Raw genomic sequence first — 26,212 nt, forward strand, 5'->3', positions numbered from 1 at the left:
TTTCTAAGACATGCTGCTGGTCCTCCCTGGAGGAAGACATAGTATCTGAAGAGACACACCATGCCACCACTGCATCTCTTTGATCAGGCAGCACAACCACACAGCGTTACTGTCAAGGCTGTATGATCTCTCAAGAACCACAGAACTGGAAGTCCTAAGAATTGCAGCTGCCACCATAAAGGCAGTAGTTAGGGCAAAAAAACCCCATCCCAAACTATGAGGCAGACTTCTATGCAAGAGATTCAAGAAAGCCAGAAGAATGTTCAAGATATAAAGAAATTTCCTTAAAAAAAAAATTCCAACAAAAATAATAGTAGCATAGTTAAATTGGGGGCAAAGGTGAGGCCGTGGCACAGCTCCTGACAGGTGAGCAAAATGAAGTTCTTGGCTGCTGTGTGTTTGGAGAGAACCGAGGGGCACAAATGCATGGCAAGCGGGAACAAGACCAGCCCTGCATGAAAAAATGTCATGTCCAGAGGTGGATGAATATATCTCGTACGATAATGTACACATTCAATATAACAGTGTCTGCACCAACAGGAATGTTTGACAGTTTGACTTTTTTTTTCCCCAGTAACAAGCACAAAAATTTTAATGAATGGAGTATTCTGTCAAACTCCTTTTCTTCATATAGACCAATACGTAAACCATCTGACACTCATACCTTACTATAGAAAGGCCAGTAACTACTTAAATCAGAGTTAATTTACATCCTCATCATTTTAATTTGGTCTATACTGCCAATGCTTTTCATAGGGATAATCAAGTACAGAGCAAACCTGCTGGCTAGCTTTACATACAGAGCGTAAGTCACACATTTAGGAACAACAATCAAAGAACCACCAGATAAAAATAATTTCATTGCCAGTTTGGACCATATCATCGTTATTATTATCATCCAGTAAATTACCTCAGATAAAGTGGGGGATGGACTGGGGTGGTATGGCATGAAGAATTTGGAGAAAGGTTCAGAAGAAGATCCAGAATGTATACTAATTACACTTGGACACTGTACTACAGGAATTTGTTATATTTGTGGTTGTTTGATGAATGAGACCTGAGCAATCTGTCCTGGGAACAGTTTACATTACTTGTTGACACTACTATTATATGAGATTAATTATTCTTTTGTGCCCTTACAATATTTTATTTCAAAAAATGTTGTGAAAATGGGATACAACAACAAAAATTTGTGTTAAAGTTCACGTAGTAAGACCTATGCTTACCTTTAAGTTGTTACTCTTTGTGAGGCTGATTTTGACATTAGGTTCAGGAGATGGATTTCCCCACTGATCACATAGCTGAACAATAATGGGCTTCTGCAATTCTCTACCATTAATCACTGCAACAGGCTGGAAGAGATACAAATGCATTATACTAGTCTGTTCTAGGTATATCAAGACATTCATGGCAGGTCAGGAATCCCCCGCGCAATACTGTCCACTTCTTCCATACTATTTGTCTTCTGTAAAAGCTAGACCATGACAGAACCGTAAAACTCCAGGAAGGTATTTCGAGAGTTTTCCCATCTGCATTCTCTTGTCATTACAAAATGCACTACCTGGATTGAATTGCGTGCGTTACTTGTGTTGATGTAAGTAAAAGGAAGGATGTGCTTATGAAGAGGCTTATCAGTTTCCTTGTTGGAGAAAGAGCAAATGGCCTAAAACTTTAATCTTCTGATATACCCTGACAGCTTTCTAGAGACTGACAATAGTTGATACTCCCCGAGCCTTTTGTTTCACTTTTTCCTTCAGTAACTTCCTTCTCCATTTTCCCAACATGCCAATCTTTATTCCTGTTCTCCATGCAGAGATCCAATTTTCTTTGACCTGCTTCCACTCCCCTATTTTGCTTTCTACTGCAGCTTCAGCACTATCATTTGAATAGCCTAAGTAAACATTGAAAAATCAAAAAAAACCCAAACCAGCAAATAAACAGATGGCATCAAAAATCTCCATCATTTTCATTTGATATATGTTTGATATATCAAGTATATATTTGATATACACTTTCTGACTGTAAACACTTGAAACTAAAGTTGATTTAGAACTGCCTTCCTACATCCTAAATATCAGAAAAACCCAGCAACAAATAAAGGAGAAATGAGCTGCCAACTATTACTACCAGTGAAGACAGTATCTTTGGTGAACAGCAGTGGAAGATGGGTGTTAGGATCCAGCCCACAGTAAAATTGCTGCACCAAAGAAAAGAAAAATACATCATTTGTAGAAGGGCAAATGGGACAGAATAAACAATGTAAAACATTAAGGAATGCAGTGTTATAAACACACACATATGAGTTAGATTACACCAAAATAAGTTTACTTTTAAAAAACAAATGTAGTTAGCTATTGCATGAAAAATGTGTCACATCTACAGACCCACTTAAAACATGTCTATATAACTGGACAGATGCAAAACAATTTTGCTTGTGTTATGTTGTCAGGTATAGAATAAAAAAACTCTCTAGAGCTGTCACATTCTCAGAGTTTTTAGAAGTATCAATACTAAGGAACCAGGGTTTTCATCTTTGCATCCTCTGCTCCAAAAAGCTCTGGAAATAGAAGACCTGCTGACTAGTGACCCCATTGCTTCTTTCAAACCAAAACCATTCAACTTACCTTTTCTAACTCTGGCCAATCCACAAGCTGCAATTTAGCAGGGGGTCCTGCAGTTAAATTTACTCTAAGAAAGTCAGAAAATTCTCGCCAAGCGAAGCACAATTCTTTGCTTCCAAGTACACAAGGTTTAAACCGAATACCTTTTACTCTCATTGTTAGAGTACTTTCCTATTGAGAAATAAAAAGATTTTATCAAGAACAAATACATATAATTTATTCATCTTTATCAATATGGTATTTTAATATTTATGTCCACTAGACACTATTTGCTGTTTTTATTGCGAGATAGTGGACTAATAATCCAACTACAAGTTCTGTATCTTTTGTTAGATTTAAATGGACTTCTTGTGTGAGAAGTGATCAGGAACCTGTTTTTCAATGTATAATAGTTACATACAACTTAGTTATATCCAACATGTTTGTCCTGGTTTCAGCTGGGACAGAGTTAATTTTCTTAGCAGCTGGTGCAGTGCTGTGTTTTGGATTTGGTGTGAGAACAATGCTGATAGGACACTGATGTTTTTAGTCATTGCTGGGTAATGTTTACAGTAAATCAAGAACCTACTGGAAGCTGGGAGGGGACACAGCCAGGACAGCTGACCCAAGCTAGCCAAAGGGATATTCCAAACCATGGGATGTCATGCAGGGTATATAAACTGGGGGGCTGGCCAATCGCTGCTCGGGGCCTGGCTGGGCATCGGTCAGTGGGTGGTGAGCCATTGTATTGTGCATCACTTGGTTTCTTTCCTCCCTTTCCTTTGGATTTCACTCCTTTCCCCCTTCCCTCCTTTTCATTATAATTGTTAGTGTTATTATTATTGTTGTTGTTCTTTCATTTTTAAAAAGTTTATTTCAATTATTAAATTGTTCTTATCTCAACCCTTGAGTTTTACATTCCTTTCTGATTCTCCCACCCATCTCTCTGGATGAAGGGGGTCTGTGTGAGTGGCTGCATGGCACTTAATTACAGCCAGGGGTTAAACGACGACAATATTTTAAAAGCTATAGAATCCATTTTGTATTAAACTATGGCAGACAACATCATTAGTCTGTTCTACAAGGTTCTTCAAAAGATCATAAAATCAACTGTACCATCATAAATAAACACAGAAGACTAAAAATAAGTTAGAAGAAAAGATATAGAATGATGGACTAGAAACAAGGCAAACCTGACTCAAGCATGAACTGAACTGGTCCCCGTATTGTATATATGCAGCAGTGACAAGAGTTGTAACAGATGCTGCTGTATTCCTTAGAACAGGATCATGTTTTTAATGCTTTAAGTCTCTATTTTCTCACAGCTTACCAATTAGTTTTTAATTTTACTACCTTTCCAGTTTTGGTTCAACTGTGTGTGACAGAATTGAGACAATTACCATACAAAGGCCACAGAGAAATAAACTATATGACATCTTATAAATACCTGCCAAGATATTTTCAAATTTGATTTATCAAGTCCAGGCCCAGAAACTCCAAGGGAATTTACACATGCAGACGTCACTGTCTGAACCTGATTTCCATACTGATCTGTAATCATTACATCTGTTAAAAAAAGGTGATGATTTATATGATTATTAACATGATCATATCAGCAGCTGCTTAATGACTTTAACATACAGAATATACATGTATACAATATACACACCATATAGAGAAAATTTACGTGAGTATCACTGAATCAGAGAGTGGCTGAGGTTGGGAGGGACCTCTGGAGGTCACCTTGTACAATCGCCCTGCTCAAGCAGACCCACCTAAAGTCAGCTGTCCAGGACTGTGTCCACACAGCTTTTGAATATCCCAGGAATGGAAACTCCAAGATCTCTGGACAACCTGTGCCAGTGCTCAGTCACCCTCACAGTGAAAAAGTATTTCCTGGTGTTCAGAGGGAAGCTCCTGTGTTTCAGTGTGTGCCCACTGCCTCTAGTCCTGTCACTGAACACCACTGGAAAGAACCTGGCTTTATCTTCTTTACACTCTCTCTTCAGTTATTTATATACATTGATAAGATTGCCCTATCTTGTGGGTATCAAAAGGGGATAAAGTGTCTGTATAGTCATATCACATATTTGTGCTTCCCACTTTTTCTCAATAAAAACTCTTGCTATAAAGTTAAAAGAAAAACAAACCGTAAAATTGAAAGCTGTTTTTCAACCTGTTAAGTTTGTCCTATGTGCTTTTCTTTTGCTCACACACAAACTTTTAATGTCCCAAAATACTGTAAGAATTTTCAATTTCTTACTATGCCATGTAGCAACCGCCTACAGAAACTGAAGAATGAGAAGACAGATCCCTAACATGTCGTCTTCTTAGGTTAAAGTTAACCTTGAAATGTTTCACTTTGAATTCCATGCCTTTGAAATAGTCTGAACGCTATTATGGCCTGTAAGATTTCAGAATATATGAACTAGAAAAAAATTTACAAACAATTTGAACTCAGTGTGATGAATGTCCCAATGTTCAGACTAAGGCAAATTTTATTGAGAGTAACTACAGAATTGTAGAATGGCAATTAGAGAAGTCTGATCATCCTTCTATGAATGAGAATATAAACCTGCCTTTTATATTAAAACAGTTGAAGATAATTCACTCTTGATGACATCTGTATACATAAGAGGTTAAGAAACTACAAAGAAAAAGACGTATCTTACAAAAAATAGAATATGCAAATACTCACCGATTTCACTTTGTAGTTCTTCACCCACCTGCAGTGTGTTTGGTCCTTTCAATTTACATTTGATGTGCTTGGGTTCATCAGGACGTGGTCTAAGTCAGCATATGAAAATTGACTTATAATCATTCTCATGAAGGTAATCACTTATAATAGCAGGCATGATAAAGCATAGAGCAGTTATCTCTCATTTGTGACTGGAATAATATTTTTTTTTTAATTTGATCCTTGCATATATTTACAGCATCAAGCCTTGTATGCACAAGTTACATAGCTTTCACCCCAACCTTATTCAGAGCGAGTTTATTAGACACTGCTTACATAGCAAACCACAGCAACGCTATGAGATTTTACCTTATCTGTAATAACTTGCCAACCAGTATTTTACCAAAGATCAGATCATTAGCCAGATAAAGCAGAATTCAAATTTTGAGTATTTTGTCTTGAAAAAACCCACCATCCCCAACACCTATAAGTCAAAGTAACATACAATTGCCTAAATACTAGAATACATCTACTACTGTAAAATCAATTATAATATCACATTAATCTTGATATGTACATACTAAGGTATCACAGTGTCTCTTGCTACAAAAATATTTGCTGACTTCTTAAGGACTTGATTACACCTAACATAGCTTAAATTTTTTGGTGATACAGTTTTTCCTTAAAAGCAAAACAAAACCAGAGCACATCACAAAAATTATGGATAAGATGAAGAACTGTAAAAAAAGAAAAGTAAGATTTACATTTCCTCTTTTGCTACAACAAAGCAGAAGTCATCAGCCTAAACTATGCCTAACACCTGTCTCTTGAAAATATTTTCTGGGATGCTTTTAAACAATCTCAGCCTTGCCTTCCATTTACTTCATGAAGGTTAACATAAGTTATGTGCTGGCTCCCCAAATATTTGAGAATTATCTGGCATCTGTAAGATCCTTTTGTGTGTTCTAAGCCAAAAATGACATGAGATCTTTAAAAATCCCATTAGATTTAACCTCCAGTTAATTTTCATAACTGCAGTAGTATAATCCCTAAATAGAAGTTCCCTGATCTGAGACTGCTTTTCAAAGACAAGCAAAATTATATTAAAGATATTAAATCAATCAATCCATTTTTCTAATTCTTTTCAAGAAGAGAGGTATCAATTCAGCCTGCTTTTCTGCTCTTCTTAAATTAAAAAAATACTACTTAACTGAAAAATTTTCTGTCTCTGACAGTACTGCATCATGAACAGCATATTACAATATTTTAAAGAATCTTAATGCTTGGTCATGTGATTATTCTTTTTTTTTTTTCTACTGCAGATCTGTGAAAGGTCTAATTGCTGCAAATCTACCCCTGAATCAGTGTGCTGTGAACCAATTACTTAATTTTAACCTATTTAGAACACATGAAATACACTAAAGTAATTTAGAATTGGATGTATCTTAACAAACTTTACGAAGATACAGTAAGTAGAACTATCTGCCTGGACTCACTAAGAGTGATAAACAGGCAATTTTTAAAGTTCAGTTTACAGCCTGTCACTTTTGATGGACACGAGATGCAGGCATCCAGCATTTGTCTAGATAAATACTATCTTTAGCTTCAAAGTAATAATACCTGTAATGGTAACAATTAATAGTGATATTTTTATTTGGTAACCAGTGAATGGACTCTTCAGTAAAATTAGTTATTCTATAAGCTAATGTTTATTGGAAGTTTTCAAAGATAGCAATAATCTTCGTCAGTGTATGTAGACTACTTACACTACTTACAGAAGTGATTGCAGGGCTGGATAAAAACAGATCGTAGTTGACACTTTCACACAGCTAAGGTTCTCATCTGTAAACGATTTGCATAAGAAAACCCCTACTCAACCACCCATACCTACGTTCTCCTGTTTGCCAACTGCTTATATTATTTCAGCTTCTGAAGAAAGATTTTTTTACCCCATAGTACAGATCTACAATCCTTTGCCAGCAACATAATAAAGAATTATTTCAAATTAACAAACCTGACTGTAAATGCACTCTCCAAAGACACGTGGACATCAAGATAAGTAATTAGACAGTAACGTACATCTTTTACCGATGTTGGTACTTTCACATCAGGTAATAATCCCTGAATCAACTGTTCTCTGTTAATTCTAGGTGTCCAGTTAACCTAAAATTAAAATTTCTCAAATTAATCAAAAGCTAAATTATTAGTGACTAGCTACATAATACATTTGTGGTCATACTCAATATGCTGAATTAACATACAGGCAATAGAAGCTTGCAATGAAAGCCTGTGCATTTTCCAAGAGTAACCAATGCTGCCTTCCCAGACACAGAAAACTACTCTAACCCCCCCCCCCAGCAAAACATATATCAAGTTTCCCTTGCTTAATCTTGAGTTAGGAAACATCTGATTCTGGAAAACCTCACCAAAAGAAGTGTTACGTCTGGTGAAGCTCTACCTTTGTATTAAGTTCCACATATGTACACAAAGGGATAAGATAGGTAAGCAAATCTTTATGAAGAAACACGCCTATTCAAGGTTCTTGAATGTTGGGAAAACCCTACATCTGACGAATCATAACTATGTCAGAATTATTTTCTTATGTTTAGGAGAAGCACTGGAAATTACTAACCTGCTTTTCATAATACTACCCTGAAGCGTTATTTAACCTTTAATTAAATGCCTTTATCTCATCAAGGACACAATTTTAATGAAATTATTATTAAAAATTTATTAAGCAGAGTGAAATTCCCATGTTTAATAATACAGTCTTGAGGAATATTATTTCATAGTCTGATGTCTATGGATTTTAGAGACTCAGCATTGTATCTCTCAGCCATATTATGCTGCTGTTTACTCAAAAGTACTTGCCTTGATTTTTTCTGCCACAGCTGGAGTTATATGTATCTCCCTTTCTCCTTCATCATACATCTGAAATATAAGGTTGCGCATGATATCACCAGCAACCCAACTAATTTCATCCTGATGTTTAATTTGAATAGCTTTTTGTCCGTCCATACTTAAGACCTGCAGTCTTGCAACACGACTGCTAGGAAGAAGTTTAATAATCTTTTCCACTGGTGGCACATCTTTACAACTCTATACATGAGGAGAAAAAAAATAATTAACATATTAAGTATACTTCTATGCATAAATATCACTCCATAATAACCTATGACACTACTCTGGATTATCAGGTGTGACCTGGTGTCCAAACATGAAATCAGCTTGAATTGTGAAAAGTAAATCAAAAGGATATGCAAGAATACTTACAACTTTTAATAGGTATTAGAATTGATGCTATTTAGAAAACATTTTCTATTCCAAAAGTACTTTGCTATACAATTTACAATATATGTTTTAAGAGTACTCATAAATATCCTTTCATATAGGTCATCTTGCCATATTAGTATTTGTTTACACATTTTTCAGTACGTTTTCTCCAGCAGCATGGCTCTACAGACTGCTTGAGAACTGGGATGTTCAACATTTAAAAAATTCAAAATTCCAAGAGCTTTAAGACTGAATTGCTACTATTGCAAAACTTGATTTTTAACCTTGGGCTCTAAGTGTTTATGCAATGAAGGCATTTGTTAGAAGGATCCAGTGAGTAAAAAATGGAAGAAAAATCCCAGAAATAATGCATATTTCTGAAATATGCTAGGGATTTTAGAAATAAAGAGTAAGATGTGAAGAAAAAAATGGAAGAAATTCTTTGCTTTTTTATGATTACCCAGAGAGGAAAAAGGGCAGACACTGATTATCAGACTTACGGTAACTAGAACAGTAACTTTTGGAGGTTAAGTTCATTCATAAAAGACTTCAGCACACTAGCAAGACAGTACAATAAACTGTTTTCAATCTTTTGTTCAACCAAACATCCAAATCAATACTTACAGGTATTTCAATACTTGCTTTCAGTATCTGGTCTTTCTTGATATTCTGTACGTGTATAACTGTACCAGTTAAAATGTTTGTTCCTGCATTACTGCAGTCCACAGAATACACAGGAAGGTCTGAAGCACCTGAAAACTAAAATGTAAAATTAAACTTCAGGTTTCCTTCACAGAACCAATAGGATTATTCCAGAAATTATTCTTTATATAAGTCCAAATATATATAAGATTATGTACAGATAATTTTGATAGATTTCAGTCTTCCAGAAGCCTGCAAGATCAACACCTATGGGTTTTTTTCCACAGGTTATAAGAGATGTGTGGGAGAACCGAAGAAGTTATAGAAGTAAGAATTAAAATCCACTCAACTATTTTGTATTAATTCATAAACACTAGTCTCTTAGCCTCTCATAAACATAGACACCTATGAAAACTCTTTTGCCACTATGGCAGTAAATTAACTTAAGTTGTCAAATAAACCTCCTTTTCATTAATTTTCAAAAAAACCCCACACACGTTAAACAGAATTTAAATATCAAGTTCAGTATGTCATCATACTACTGCAGATCCAGTCTACGTGAAGAGAAGGTATGTGCATAAAGTGTAAATGGAATGCAGACTATTTTGAAGTGGGAAAAGCATTTTTATTTGTTTACCTGGTCTTGCTGGAAGACTGATTTCAGTAGAATTGGAAAAGTAATTTTCTTGACTTAAAAAAAAACACCCTAGGTCCAAAAGGGTAGAAGTTTTTTTTACTTCTACAAGCCACAGTAACACCTGCATTCCCTTCTGAACTTAGGTAAATACTTATGATTAAGTCTTATTTGATATTATTTTTAGGCAATAGACTTGCATTTTCATCTTAAAAAAAATAAATAATCAAAAGCAAGCTGTATGAAGGTTTTTTTTTTCCTGAACAGATGTCAGCATTGTATGTCACAAATCTGACCTAAAATACCTTAAAATTGTAGCTATATATGCTCACATAATTTTCTTTTCTATTTCTAAGGCCAGGTTCCTCTGATTCTGAAACTTACTGAATGACTCATAAAGCAAGAGAGTTAGTTATGTCTACCAAGCTATAAAAACTTCAAAAGCATTATTAAAGGTAATAAATTCTATCTAGATGCCAAAATAGGCTCTTTTGCCAGCCCTTTAAAAAACAAGTATCAAAATTCTTGCGAGACATAATGAAATGCAGTTTACCTTACAATGAACTATCAGCTTGGGCTGTGCTGTTATATTCCCTGATTCATCCAGTACTTCAACCTGAAAGGGGAAGGCTGTACCGTTTTCAATCTTTAGAATCTCAGAATCTGGTTTTACTTTCAATTGACAAGGAGGACCTGTTAAAATGCAGGATTGCAGAACAGTGGTTATATTTTAGATAACTTGTGAGACACTGAATTTCAGTTTTTGCCATCTCAAAAAGTTTTTAAAGCCAAGCTACCAAGATTTCTGGTAACAAACCATTTAGACTAATCCAAGTGCATTGCTTTATGCAGAGAATTTCTAGACACTTCCTGGCTTTCAATACATACTGCCTGCCAATCTTTTGAATTAATTCAGTAAGAGACAGTTAGACAAACATGATGAACTTCAGCACATACAAGGTGTAAACACATAACACAGTGCTATTTACATAGTATACAGATCCATTCATCAAAAAGAAACTTGGGTGCTTTCTCCTGACAGGTTAAACCCCAAATATATTAATGTTGAGACACATGATCAATCGATGTGCAGCAGTTTAATTACCAAAGCCACCACAGCTACAACTTACATGGAAAGAAAAGGAAAAGAAAATTTTGTTGGCATTATTTGGATAGTAAAGTGAAGCTATTCAAGTAAGTCTACCCCTTGAACATGTAACTAACCACCTTAAAAACAGAGAAAGAAGTAACAGATTACTATTAAAGGAAGAGTTCTGAAGGAACAAAGAAGCCCATTTTTCAGAAACATCCTTTATGCATCATTCATTAAAACTTCCATTTCAAACTCACTGGCTGAAGAACAGGAAAAGACTGAAAGAGCTTTCATTCACTCCTTCCTTAAAAAACAGCTTTAAAATCCAAGGATAAGTCTAATGAGAAGAAAGAGGTAGCAAAGCATCTCTACATTGCCAAAAGCAAAAGATTCTAATGAAGGATGAAGTTGCCTCCAGTCCAAGGTAAATACTAAGCAATATAAAAGTCAGATCATTCCACTCCATTTTATACATGAAGCTGTAGCTCCTCAAGAGATAAAGAATAATGGAATAAACTGTGCTGCTCTTACAAAGCTTGAAGTACATGATTTCTCTGCAAAATGCATGGGAAAGCCTGTAATTTGTAATCTGGGAGACCAAAAATCAGCCTTCAAACGATACCCTATATCCGAAATCCAGAAAAACTCAGGTAATTAAGTAATGAGGGATAACAGGTATCATATAAGGGAATCCTTGGAATCAAGGCATCCACAAGACATAAAAGCCTGGTAAGGGCAGTAGACTTGCATGGGTCAGGGCAATCCCAAGCACAAATACAAGCTGGGCAGAGAATGGATTGAGAGCAGCCCTGAGGAGAAAGACCTGGGGGTGTTGGTTGACAAGAAGCTCAATATGAACCATGTGTTTGCAGCACAGAAAGACAATCTTATCCTGGGCTGCATCAAAAGAAGCATGACCCGCAGGTCGAGGGAGGTCATTATCTCTCTCTACCCTGCTCTTGTGAGACACCACCAGGAGTACAGCGTTCAGCTCTGGGTCCTTCAACATACTGACATGGACCCGTTGGAGCGGGTCCAGCAGAAGAGCCACGAGGATGATCAGAGAGCTGAAGCACCTCTCCTATGAAGTCAGGCTGAAAGAGCTGGGGTTGTTCAGCCTAGAGGAAGACTCCAGGGTACCTAAAGGGGGCCTACAAGAAAGCTGGAGAGGGACATTTTATAAGGGCATGCAGTGATAGCACAAGGGGTAATGGCTTTAAACCAAAAGAGGGTAGATTTAGGATAGATATGAGGAAGAAATTCTTCACTATGAGGGAGCGAGGCACTGGAACAAGTTACCCAGAGAAGTTGTGGATGCCTCACCCCTGGAACCACTCAAGGCCAGGCTGGATGGGGCTTTGAGAAATCTGGTCTAGTGGAAGGTGTCCCTGCCTATGGCAGCAGGGCTGGAACTAGATGATCTTTAAGTTCCCTTCCAACCCAAACCAATCTACAATCCTTAAGTCATTCACAAGATGTTCTCTACAGGAAGAACAGGTCAACAGAGATTACTACAGAGGTTAATGGGCTCAATGCTGAACAAAAATGAGAAGAAATTCATTCATTCAGTGGTCGAGGTTAGACAAAGATCTCCAATAATTAAACCAAAGTGAAAATCAGTCTCAAGTAAGCAGACAAATTCCAGTTGCTAGAATGACAGACAAGACTGGGCTGTGAGTTTGATTTTATTCCCGCTAAGAAAGATATGCCCTTAGCTTTATTTAGCTTCACTCACTACCTGGATGAGCTACAATATCCTTTTTTATGCCTCACTAAATGTTTTATCTTCTTGGGAGAAGAAGCATTTCATTAGTAGTGTCAGAATAATTGTCAACAGAAATTCACTAAATATTTTAAGGATGCTTACCAGGCTGCAATCTTATTTTAAAGATTTGTGTGTCTTCTTTCAAACCAGGAAGAGTAACCTTCAGGTTAAAGCTCTAATGAAAAGAATATTTAAAATATTAACCTTAAACAAAACAGATCATAAATCATCTCACATTGTCATGTCAATTCAAATACATTTAAATTTCAGAAGTCTGTCCAAATTTTATCGTACTGCTACATAAATCAAGATATTTTTTTCCTGTACTAAGATCTGTCTTCTTCATATTATTCCCAGAGATGTTCAATCCAGGATTTGCATGTTAAACTACACTGTTCTGAAACCATTAAAAGCAGCTATCATAACTTGTGGGTTTTAGAGAAAGGGTCTGCAAGTTCTGTGTTCATTATTCCTTAGCCAATTGCCTGAAGCAAGGCACCACAATTACTATCCATGTCATCTTTGAAATAAGGCCATAGGAAAAAACCAATTTTCACATTAAAATCAAGAGAATGAAGCAGTCTAATCCATGATCTTAAAAGCTCCAATTGTAAAAGACTAGTTGCATTGCAGATATGAGAATTTCATATTTTATATATTTGAGAATATTTCATTGCAATTCATGAATTGTCATTTGTATGTGTTCAGAAATGCTGCCTCTGGAAAGGTTCAGTTCTGTAATCCTGGTTTATGCCCTTCCCATGCCTCACAGGGTATATGCAGCATTAACACCTTGTAGACTGGATGAAAACAATCAGGCAATTGTTTTGGCTTGCTGGGTAAGAGAAGCAGAAAGTACCATGAGGCCTGGGCAGGTGCATCACAACTGTAGCCACATCAAATAAACTCGCCAACTGATGGTTGGCCACACAAACACATGAAAACTCTCCAGCTCCAACCAATCAGCCAACCATGCTGGTCTGCCTGCCAGCCAAGGAGCACAGATCAGCTGGAGTTCGATTAAAACAAACGGGTGAATCACAAGAAAAGGGGAAGGCAAAATACACTAAAGGTACATGTTGAGGGACTTGGGAAAAATAAGGTAGGGAATAAAAACATATGAAACCAGTATAGCTGACAGCTGACATTTGATGTCAACAAGTCAAATTCTTCAGTAATTCATTCAGTCAAGCTTTGTATTCAGTACTAGACACTCCTCCTATGCTCCCCTTCATTTAGTTTCAACCCCTTTACCGCAATACTCAATTTTACTTATTGCCTTCTTAATACTGCACTATCTTCTGCCTCTAATCAGTTTACATCTTTAACTTCACTCCTTTTAATCTTAACATCTGTGTCATCTAGGTAAGTTCCTTCCCCTTATCCTTCATGACCCCTGTTATCTACTTTCCTTTGGCATTCAAGTCTGGTTCTATGTATATTTTAGTACTTTAAAACGTAAAGAATAAAGAGATACTATTTTCCTTTTTTAAACTCTCTTCTTCACCCTTCTCCTGACTATTAAAAATCCTACAAGGCAGCAGTCCGCTTGATATTGCTTACACACCTGACTTAATTTTCTCTTTGATTCCACCCGCAATCAAAACATACTTATCTGTCTTGACTGGTTTGGGTGGAATTAAATCAATGACTACAGAAGTAAATGAAGTCTGCTTTCTTTTTCTTCTCCATCAGTGTTTCCTTCATTGATGACTATGATATTTTTTATTTCTTATCTCAATCAAGTTTCTTGTCTCCATTTGACATGATTACTCCTTCAACATTTTCTCCTTAACTCTTCTGTCAGGAAAACATTAATTTTTCCCATGCTCTCAATTCCTCTTTTTGTTCTCTCATTCTCTTTCTCCTTCTAAATTCTCTCCAGAATCCTTATTACTAGCTGTCGCTCTGAGATACTTTAGCTGTTCTACTACAATTTCAAAATCAACTTTTAAGGTGCTGAAGATTTCTGTATTCTTCTTTGCTTCTCATTTTAAAGCACTGAAAATTACACTGTATTTATGATTTAAAATTATCTGCTGTTTTTACTCTGTTGTCCCACCACCCTGCTTTTTGTCATTATTTTTCATTACCATCTTAAACAGTCCTTTTTTCATATAAATTAGAACCACTACTTTCAGTGCCAGCTCCTGAACTGTCTCTGAAATTTTACACAATTAAGCAACATGAGAAAATAACACCTCTTCTTTTTCATTATTATATTATGGTATTATTTCTGTATGGCAAGCTCCTTAAATGAGTCTTGGTCTTAGCCCTCACCACATTTACGTCTTACTACAGCCTGGCGCTTTTGCTCCTACATACCTCTCCCATGACCCACCTCTATCTTCTGTCATTATTCTCGTTCTTCACCTTAAATGCTGAACTTTGCCTACAAAACTTATTACATTGAACACCCTCCAGTTTTCAATCAACAGATATATGCTCCCTCTTCTCTTTACACACCTTTCCACCAGCAGCATTATTTGCTTTTTCCTAAACAACAATATTAACAGTGTAATAAGGTACATTCAGCTACCTCAGTTCCTAGCTTTGTCTTTACTATGCTAGACATCAAATCTAAATGAAAGGATTAAGACCTGGTTAAAATACGTGTAAATATACCATATACATGATTTTAAAATTATTTTTTAGGACTATTTTATCATGTAACATGGTTTTGGTTTTACAGTAAATTAGAAGCTTCAGTAGGTGCTGAGAATGCATCAGTAACAGGTTGCACTTGGATGACATATTTGCTACAGAAGTGAAAACAGCATTCTGGAAACATCTAGAGAAGCTTAAGCAGTTACCACGCATATTAACTATTACTACTTATTATCTCAAATACAAGAATGAAATACTTTAGTGCTCCCTATGCTATTTCAGCATGAAAGTCACCAGGATGATTTGGCTTAAACCAATTTGAGCACCAGTTTAAACTAAAACTGGCTGATTTAGCATGCTGGGTACACTACCACACACCCATGTGTTGCTCAGCTCCTTAACTCCAGTCCCCTCAGCTAACAGAGTGCAGCTGTGGGAAAGACGAATTGCTCCAGGTAGAGCTGCAAGAGATCAGTTGAAAATATCCCAAGAACTACCTGTAGTCATTAGCATAGACCAAACTTAGATAACACTATGTGACAACTCATTTTACACAAAAATTATTTGTTCTGTGGTTTGGTGGGGTTTTTTTTCTTTCTTTTTTTTTTTTTTTTTTAGTATGATACTTCAAGTTTAAATTCATAAGCCTACCTTGCCCTGGCAACTATTTACACAGCCTTTAGCAGTAACACCTTTAATGATGCACTTTGCTCCTGTAGTTACTTCTTCATACTGCAATGTCAATCCACTAGGAAAATATATAGAAAACAAAACAGAATCAATTTAAAAATAAACACATATACATTATTTTAAAAACAATTTATTTTAAAAATAATAAAACACACCCCCCCATATTACCTTGTTTTAATATACAAGATAATTTCAGATACTCTTATGGAAATAAAAGCAACAATGTCAGTTCATTTATGTGAAATGTATCCAGTATATCACTCAAACAAACCCCAAAGAATTACTGTATTAATGTCACATGAGGAAAGGACAAAAAAAAACCAACGAAAAAAAACAAAAAAACAAATGAGATGGTTGAATTACCTAGCTTCAAGAATTGGTTTAATATCAGTTGTCAACTGTGTTGCATGACCAAATTCATCCTGCAATTCCAAAGGAATATTAAAAGGTACTCCAACTCGAAAAGGAAGCTCCAAAAGACCCACTGAAAATTTCTCTGGTTTGCCCTCTAAGAGAAAAGAATAACACGTTTTCAGAAGGAATTACATGTGTTTACTGGCTTTTTCTTAATTAAGGCTGCAATTGAGTCATGTGGTTTTCAGTCTCAAAGTAAATAGGCTGTTCAGAATATTGTTGTAATCAAATTCATGGTTAAGTGACTGACCCTGTTTTTTTAACTTACACTAACACAAACCCAATAGCTGAAACATAACAGCAGTAGACTATGGTATAAGAAACATAACAGGACAGCTAAAACTTCCAGAGTAGTTAGAGCATCAATACAGCATCTGAAAGTGGATAAATTCCCTGTGGACAGCTTTTCTTAAACATCTAATTGCTTTAATTCTGTTAAAATAAGATCATTCTCGCAACAAAACATCTTTATTCTATAACTATTCCAAATTTGAGAGACAAAGATGAGTAATGATAGCATTTGAAGAAGAAACATGAGTGCATCCTTCCTGTGAAATCTGGTCCCATTAGACTGCCTCCTCCTTAAAAAATGAGACCACAGTGGTACAAATGGGAGCTTGTAAATCAAGAGTAATGTTCTCAAACTGTCTTGACCAAGTGGCCTTTGAAAAAAGAAGCAATACAGTGTTGTGCTAAATGGTGGCTAAATATCCTAGCAAATAGCTTTGGACTCAAATTAACAGGTACTTTCACTACCTACAGGTAGTTATCATTATCAGCGAGTTTCTTTTGCACAAGGTATGTAAAAATCATGGGGGGGGGGGGGGGGGGGGGGGCGGCGCGGCGGAGAGAAGGAAATTACTTGTATTGGCCAAAATTTTGTTGTTGTTGTCACCAATAAATACTTTAACCTTACAGTGTTTAAAATGTTATTTACAAGTGAACAATAAAATTATAAAATGATTTAACAAAATAACAGTAAAAGAACTTCTGCACTGTCAAAGTGAGTAACTACCAAAACAACACATCTAAACGAAACCCACAAAACTTAAAAGATTGACTTGGGAAGTTCAGTTTTAACTGGCATTTATGATGATTTTTTTAGCTTACCAATAACTGTAAACACTGAGCAACAACCTGCTGTTAGAGAAATAAAATAATTTGTTTCTCAGACAAAAAAAGCTGTTGATCTCAGTTCAGATTTTAATCATTCTTTTCTGGATTTTTAGTATCTCTATACTTAAAAGGTCTCACAAATGTTAATATTTTGAGATATCGAGTGTGAGGATTTATGGCTGCCTCTGAGACAAAACAAAACACTGCAAAAATAAAGACTTGAAATATTCACTTTTCAAGACTGAAGATATTAAAAATGGCAAATTATCTTCTGACTAGATAAAAGAAAAAGCAGCAACAGATGGCAAAAGTTGCTTTTGGTACCACTGTGTTAAAAGTACCAAACTATTAGTTCATTAGATTTTTAGAGTATATATTCCGTTCCAAGGAGAACTGTTAATTTCAATTGTTATGGCCAAAGGAACCTTTAACTGAAGGCTGCCATGCTGCGTAAAGTACAGTACTATTGAAAAATAATTTTAAAAATACAGAATGTAACTTTGCAACTCTTAAGATTGTCTTTTTGCTTTGATAAAGAGACTAAAGAAGAAGCAACACAAGGTTCATTTACGTATTAATTCAGAGAAAAATTTTATTTTTTTTCCTTTTCTTGGAACTTCACAGAAGTATCTTCAAATTTCCATGCCAGGTTTTCAGACATATGTTTAAATAATTACTCTTCTCAAGTAATGCCAAACACTTTTTCTGTGTTATCACACAACAATACCTCTTTCTGTTCTGCCAATAGTACTTTTGCAGAAGCTTTTAGAAGAATATGCTACAAAGAACTCTTTTCTGCCTAAAGGGTTTGCATTCAAAGCCTCTAGTTTTGTGGAAAAAATAGGCTTCTGAAAGCATTTACTTTTGTCGTCTTCTTCTGGACATTTTAGCTCTACCTTCTGAACCTGTGACAAAAATATCCATTTTAATATTAAATGCAAAGGAGCTAAGTATTTTTGTCTTCCCCCCAACACCCCCTGCCCCATCCTCCTTATAGATAAAGCTCAGAGAATGGCTGAGTTTGGAAGAGTTCTCTGGGGGTCATCTTATCCAATGCCCCTGGCTCAAGCAAGACCATCTAGAGCCAGTTGCCCAGGACCATGTCCAGATATTTTTTGAATAACCTCAACAATGGATACTCTGCAGCCTCTTGGGCAACCTGTGCCAGTGCTCAGTCACCCTCACAGTGAAAAAATATTCCCTGGTGTCTGGAGGGAACCTCTTGTGTTTCAGTGTGTGCCCACTGCCTCTAGTCTTCGCACTGGGCAGCACTGAAAAGCACCTGGCCTTATCTTCTTCACACTCTCTCTTCAGTTATTTACAGACATTGATAAGATCTCCACAAATCTTCTCTTCTCCGGGTGGAGCAGCTCCAGCTCTCCGAGCCCTTCTTCACATAAGAGATCATAGAATGGTTTGGGTTGGAAGAGACCTTAAAGGTCATCTAGTTCTAACGCTCCTGCCATGGGCACAGACACCTTCCACTAGACCAGGTTGCTCAAAGCCCCATCCAACCTTGGCCTTGAACATTAATGGGGATAATGAAACACTAACCAGGGATGAGGTATCCACAACTTCTCTGATTAACCTGTTCCAATGTCTCACCACCCTCCAGCCCCTTCATCATCTTTGTAGCCCTTTACTGGACTCTCTCCAGTATGTCCATATTTCCGTGTTGTAATGTAATGTGCTCGGGACTGGACACAGTACTCCAGCTGTGGCCTCACCAGTGCTGAGTACGCCACCTCCCTCTAACCTGCTGACAACTCTCCTCCTAATGCAGCCTAAAATGCTGCTGTTCTTTGCAGCAAGGGCACACAGCTGGCCCTTGCCCACCAAGAGGACCCCCAAGTCCTTTTCTGCAAAACTGGTCTCAAGCCTGTCAGGTGCCAGCCTGTACTGGTGCATGGGGTTGTTCTTCCCCAGGTACAGAACTTTGTACTTCCCCTTAACTTCCTGTCTGCATTTCTCCAGCCCACTGAGGTCCCTCTGGATAGCAGCACAGCTCTCTGGTGTATCAGCCACTCTTCTCAGTTTTGTGTCATCAGCAAACCTGACCTCCAGCTAGACTTCGTGCCGCTGATCACCACTCTCTGAGCCAAGCCTTCTGCCAGTTGTCAGCCCACCTCACTGTCCGCTCATCCAGCCCGTACTTCATCATCTTGTCTATGAGGATCTTCCAGGAGACGGTGCTAGAAGCCTTACTGAAGTTTAGGTAGACAACATCTACTGCTCACACCTCGTCTACCAAGCTAGTCATTTCATCACAGAGGGTGAATCCATGCTAACTACTTCTGATAATGACCTTGTCCTTCATGTGCCTAGAAATGGTTTCCAGGATTAGTTGCTCCACCACCCTGCCAGGGATCAAGATGAAGCTCACTGGCCTGTAGTCCCTTAGGCCCTCCTTGCCCTTTTTGAAGATAGAAGGGATATTCTTTCCTCCAGTCATTCAGGCAGTTCTTACAATTGCCATGATTCTTCAATTACTGAGAGTGGCCTCACAATGAATCAGCCAGCTTTCTCTGCCTCTCCCCACCCAGATCCTCTTCCACCAAGAGTATATCTTCCTTGCTCCAGACCTTCCACTGGCCTCTGGGGCCTGGGATTCCTGAAGTTCTCCTCTGCTAGTAAATATTGAGGCAAAGAAAGTGTTCAGTATCTTGGCCTTTTCCACATCCTGTGTCCCCTGCCTCATTCAACAGTGGGCCCACATTTACCCCAGTCATCCTTTTATCACCTCCTTATTTATAAAAAAGCTCATCTTGTTGTTTCTGACATCCCTTGCCAGGGATTCCAGTTTCAATTCGAATTAGACACTGGCTTTCCTAACCTCATCCCTGCATGCTTGTATAGCATCCTTGTATTCCTCCCAGCTCATCTGTTTCCACTTTCTATACACTTATTTTTTGTGTTGAGTTTTGCCAGGAGCTCCTTGTTCATCCATACAGGCCTCTTGGAATTTTTGCCTGGCTTCCTATTCATTGGGATAGACTAGAATTGAGCTTGAAGAAGGTGGTCTGTGAATATTAACCAGTTTTCTTGGTCCCCTATTTCGATCCAGGGCCTTATCCCATGGAACTCCACCAAGCAGATCTTTGAGGAGGCCAAAGTCTTCTCTCCTGAAGTCCGGGGTTGTGAGCTTCCTTTTTTCAAGACTGCCTTCAAACCACATGCCCAAAAAGCCCCTCTTTGTTTGCAAGTATGAGGTCCAGCAGAGCACCTGTCCTTGTTGGTTCCTCTCTCACCCTAGTCAGGAAATTGTCATTGATGCACTCCAGGAATCTCCCAGATTGCTTATGCCCTGCTGTGCTGTCCCTCCAGCAGGTATCGGGGTGGCTGAAGTCTCCCACGAAGACCAGGGTCTGCAAATATCATACTGCTTCTGGGTGGCTGTAGAAGGTCTCATCCATTTGTGCTTCCTGATCAGGTGGCCTATAGGAGACACCCCACGACAGTGTCATCCGTAGCGGTTTGCTCTTTAATCTTTACTCATAAGCTCTCGGTTGGTTCATCATCCATCCCCAGGCAGAGCTCCATGTATTCCAGCTGTTCTCTTAAATAAAGGACAACTTCACCTTCTTGTCTTCTTGGTCTGTCCTTCCTGTATCCATTGCAACATTCTAGTTATGTAAGCCATTCCACCACATCTCCATGACTCTAGGAAGATCAAAGCCCTGTTGTCTCTAACTCATCATGTTTATTCTCCATGCTGCATGCACAAGAGAGGCACCAAAGCACTCTGATTTCCCAGAAAGGGTTTTGGTGATTTCTCCATAATGGTGCCTTGCATACATGCAAACGCTGCAGGTGAGCCCACTTCAGCACCATTTTGATTTTGTGATTTTTCTGTCACATCACTTCAGGCTCTTTGCTAGTCTGTCATGTCTATCACTCCCTCACAGGGCTGCTGGTAACGCTCTTCCTCCCCCATCATTCCTAGTTTAATTGCAGCTTGGGTTTTTGCCACTGCAGAAAAAGGCAAAGGCACAGCATGGCAAAAGGGTTGAACAAAACTTCCTTTTGAACTGGAGACTGACAGCCAGAGACTAAGAGAAGATCTATTTTTTTTAATATATGTAGGACACAAATATTTCCATTCTTATGTACAAGCACACTTACATAAAAGGGTGAGTCCTGCTGATAAGAAATTGGAGGATGTAGAATCTGTAATTAGCGTATATTTTAAATTAATTTAGTGAATAAATAACTACAGATTTTAAGATGAATTATGATATACAGAATCAGAAGTAGAGATTTTTTTAAAAAATCCTATGAAATCTCATTTACAGATAACATATTACTCCTTTATAATTTACAAACAAATCGTGGTTCATACTTCTGTACAGAAAGAGCAACTTCAAGCTAGTCTACAGATTTATTCTTTTCATAAATATACACCTATTTTCCCTGGAAATGAAGTATATTCAGAAAAAAAAACAAACCACTTCTAGAATCATTTAGGTTGAAAAGAAGCCTTATGACCATTGAATCCAGCTGCTAACCTAACACTGCCAAGTCCATCGCTAAACCATGTCTCTAAGCACCGCATCTACAAGTCTTTTAAACATCTTCAGGGATAGTGACTCTGCCACCTCCCTGGGCAGCCTGTTCCAATGCTTCACCATCCTTTCAGTGAAGAAATTTTTCCTATATCCAATCTAAACCTCCCCTGGCACAACTCAAGGCCATTTCATCTTGCCCTATCACTTCTTACTTAGAAGAAGACACCAACACCCTCCTTGTTGCAGCCTCCTTTCAGGTAGTTGTAGAGAGCAATAGGTCTCCCCTGCATCTCTTCTCCAGGGTAAACAACCCCAGTTCCCTCAGCCGCTCCCCATAAGACTTGTGCTCCACACCTTCCAGCTTTGTTAACTGAACACGCTCCATCCAGCACCTCCACATGGACACACTCCAGCACTTCAACATCCCTCTTGAAGTGAGTGACCTAAAACTGAAAGTATTCCAGGTGCGGCCTCACCAGTGCTGTGTACAGGGGGACAATCACCTCCCTTGTCCTTCTTGGCCACGCTGCTGGCTCATGTTCAGCTGGCCATCAACCAGCACCCCCAGGTCCTTTTCTGCCAGGCAGCTTCCCAGCCACTCTTCCCCAAGCCTTAGTGTTACATGAGGTTGTTGTGACCCAAGCGCAGGGCCCAGCACTGAGCCTTGTGGAACCTCATGTAGCTGGCCTTGTCCCATCAGTCCAACCTGTCCAGATCCCTCTGCAGAGCCTGCCTGCCCTCAGGCAGATCAACACTCCCAACCACCTTGGTGTCATCTGCAAACTTACTGAGGGGGCACTCGATCTCCTTGTCCGGATCATCAATAGAGATACTAAACAGCACTGGCCCCAGCACTGAGCCCTGGGGAACACCACTTGTGACCAGTCCCCAGCTGGATGTGACTCCTTTTAACCCAGTGTAAAGTACACCTGCCCAAGCCATGAGCAGCCAGTTTCTCCAGGAGAATGGTGTGGGAAATAGTGTCAAAGGCTTTACTAAGGTCCAGGTAGACACCATCCACAGCCTTTCCCTCATCCACTAAGCGGGTCACCTTTTAATAGAAAGAAATCAGGTTCATCAAGCAGGACCTGCCTTCAATAACCCCACGCTGGCTGGGCCTGATCCCCTGTTTTTCCTGTACATGCTGCACGATAGCGCTGAGGATGACCTGCTCCATAACCTTCCCTGACATTGAGGTCAGGCTGACAAGCCTGTAGTTCCCTGGATCCTCTTTCTGGCCCTTCTTGTAGACGGGTGTCAAATTGGTTAACCTCCAGTGAACTGGGACCTCTTGGTTAACCAGGACTGCTGACAAATGGTGGGAAGTGGCTCGGTGAGCACCTCTGCCAGCTGCCTCAGCACTGTTGGATGGTGTAGCCAGTTACTGACCATTTCCCCTTGGATTTTGGGGGCTTCATTCTGCTCCCTGTCTTTCAGCTCAGGGGGCTGGGTACCAGAGAACAACTGGTCTTAGTATTAAAGATTGAGGCAAAGAAGGTATTAAGTACCTCAGCCTTTTTCCTCATCCTTTGTCACCACGCTTCCTCCCAGCATCCCATAAAGGATGGAGATTCTCCTTAGCCTGCTTTTTGCTGCCGATATATTTATAGAAACATTTTTAATTGTCTTTTACAGCAGTAGCCAGATTAAGTTCTAACTGGGCTTTGGCCCTTCTAGTTTTCTCCCTGCATAACCTCATGACACCCTTGATAGTCCTTCTGAGTTGCCTGTCCCTTCTTCCAAAGGTGGTAAACTCTCCTTTTGTACCCGAGTTCCAGCCGAAACTCTCCGTTCAGCCAGGCCAGTCTTCCTCCCTGCCAGCTTGTCTTTCAGCACATGGGGATGGCCTGTTCCTGCACCTGTAAGATTTCCTTGTGGAAGAATGGGGAGGGGGACCCCTTTGCCCTTCAGAGTCGTCCACCAAGGGACTCTGTCAACCAGGCTCCTAAACAGGCCACAGTTGGCCCTTCAAAGTCCAAGGTGGTGGTTCTGCTGATCCCACTTCTTACTTCTTCGTCAATCAAAAACTCTGTCATCTCATGACTGCTATGCCCAAGATGGCCTCCAACTGTCACATCACCTGCAAGTCCTTCTCTGCTCACAAACAGGTCCAGTGGTTCACCTTCCCCTACTTGGCTCAGCCATCAGTTCTGTCAGGAAGATATCTTCCACACACTCCAGGAACCTCCTGGAATGTTTCCTCCTCGCTGTATTGTATTTCCAGTGGACATCTAGTAAGTTGAAGTCCCCCACAAGAACAAGGGCTAGTGATTTTGAGACTTGTCCCAGCTGCTTATAGAGTATTTCATCTGCCTCTTCATCCTGGTTGGGTGGTCTACAACAGACTCCTACCATATCTGCCTTGCTGGCCTTCCTTCCGCTGATGCTTAACCATAAACACTCAACCCTATTGTCACCATCATCAAGCTCTAGACAGTAAAAACACTCCCTAACATACAGGGCTACTCCACCACCTCTCCCTCCTTGCCTAATGCTTCTGAAGAGTTTATAGCCATCAAGAAGGGCTTATAAACAAAAACTAACCAGCCACTAACAGATAAATGCACACAAATAAATTAGGAAATAAAATTAGTATCTTAAGAGGACTAGAGAAACTGGACCAACAAGGCTGTACCAGAAATGTGATGTAACCATACACTGTACGTGTTACAGTCTTCAACAGTGTCATTAAAATCAGAATCTATTAATTTTCTGGGGAAGGTATGACCAGTCACATACTATTTTAGGCCACATACATACATACCAGAATGTATGGCAACAAAGAGTAACATCAGACATATTTAACAGTATTATTTCTATTCTGGTATTCCAGTAAGTATTTTATGATGGCTAATCCAAAGACACACATCCATCATAATTGAATATGAGTTTAGTTTTGCACAAGATTAGTCTTTTAATTAAAAAAAAACACACCAAACTTCAATCTCAACATGCATATTTTACATGCATAACCTGTTTTTGAATTACTTTCTGTGGTTTATGCATGAAAACTGGCCTAACAAATACTAGTTTTATGAAAGTATGCCAGTCACAGAAGGAAAAAGGGTGGTTCTAGTTAAGTTTTTTTTCTTAAGTACATTTAGGAAAGTTCACATCAGAGAAAAGCTTTTCATTCCAACAACACTTCTTTTGTAAAACTGAATGTATAGCAAAGCCAAAACATTACAAACGAGATAAAAACCTACTAGGCAAAAAAATATTTTTTTGTGAAAATACTTCATATTTGAAATGCAAATGCTACCTTTTCAGTGCTGAAAATTACCTCTCAACTAAAACATTAATAACTTTGTTATGCAATGAATTAAACAAATACTAGAAGTAGAAGAAAACTGGCATGACTGGAATTCTTACCTACGATAGTAAATTTAAATACTTTAGATGGTAGAGGCCTTCCTGCGTAAGTGTCTGCATTACTTTCATTCAATACTACTTGCAGTTTCAAGGTATAGTTCCCAAGTTTCTGAAGGTTTTCTAAATAGAAACACAAATACAATCAGAAAAAAAAAAAGAAGTAAAATTATAAATAAACTGAAAATATTGCATATGTGAACTTACCCATTTTCTTAAACCAGTATGGCCATTTGCCTCCATGCTGACTGATATGGGAAATTACTTCTTTATTCCCAGTAGGTGCTGCAAAACAAGTAATTAGCTACATGTATTTAGATTTAACACCATAAATTGTTGATTTTTTTCAAGTATGACTATCACTTGTTATTAAGTACTATTATCACTTCTAAATCTAATAAATATAACTCAGCTTCACAATCAATCATGTTGATCATGGCTAAAAATATATATATATATATAAAATTCCCTACCTTATCCCATTTTAATTAAAAATTGCTAGCCCCAAACACATTAAATTGAAAGCAGCAGGTTTGTTAAGTTGAATTTTACTAGCTCTTTTGTTATATGTCCCCTGTTAAGTCTGAGCACTTGTAGGCTGTGCACGCCACATTGGCAATTAGGCAACTTGACAAATGACAATAACAAGTTAGCTTAAATGGGAGCAATGGTTTAAAATACGCAGCTGACTGAAGGTATAATTGGGGAAAAAAGAACATTCCTTTTTTGCTCTAAATTATTGTATCTGTCTTTATAAACACTTCTGCAGCATTAACATATCCAAGAATAGAACACGCTGAAACTTTGAGGAAATTTTTTAGTGACTT

General features: G+C 38.3%; 1 protein-coding gene across 5 annotated transcripts in view; it reads right to left on the reverse strand.

The window, feature by feature from the left end:
- The window catches only part of SMCHD1 (structural maintenance of chromosomes flexible hinge domain containing 1), a 90,801-nt gene that overhangs the window by 27,713 nt on the left and 36,876 nt on the right, over positions 1-26,212 (reverse strand). For all 5 annotated transcript variants that reach the window (XM_040585816.1, XM_040585817.1, XM_040585818.1 and 2 more), the window contains exons 18-30: positions 25,593-25,670; positions 25,389-25,508; positions 16,345-16,489; positions 15,943-16,039; positions 12,787-12,859; positions 10,380-10,519; positions 9,175-9,309; positions 8,149-8,376; positions 7,292-7,440; positions 5,299-5,387; positions 4,048-4,166; positions 2,625-2,792; positions 1,227-1,352 (exon numbers count right to left, since the gene is read on the reverse strand). In XM_040585816.1, coding sequence (XP_040441750.1) covers positions 1,227-1,352; positions 2,625-2,792; positions 4,048-4,166; positions 5,299-5,387; positions 7,292-7,440; positions 8,149-8,376; positions 9,175-9,309; positions 10,380-10,519; positions 12,787-12,859; positions 15,943-16,039; positions 16,345-16,489; positions 25,389-25,508; positions 25,593-25,670 — 1,667 coding nt within the window. The remainder of the gene's footprint in view (positions 1-1,226; positions 1,353-2,624; positions 2,793-4,047; positions 4,167-5,298; positions 5,388-7,291; positions 7,441-8,148; positions 8,377-9,174; positions 9,310-10,379; positions 10,520-12,786; positions 12,860-15,942; positions 16,040-16,344; positions 16,490-25,388; positions 25,509-25,592; positions 25,671-26,212) is intronic.

This window comes from Falco naumanni, chromosome 3, assembly GCF_017639655.2.
Source record: "Falco naumanni isolate bFalNau1 chromosome 3, bFalNau1.pat, whole genome shotgun sequence".
Classification (NCBI taxonomy): domain Eukaryota; kingdom Metazoa; phylum Chordata; class Aves; order Falconiformes; family Falconidae; genus Falco; species Falco naumanni.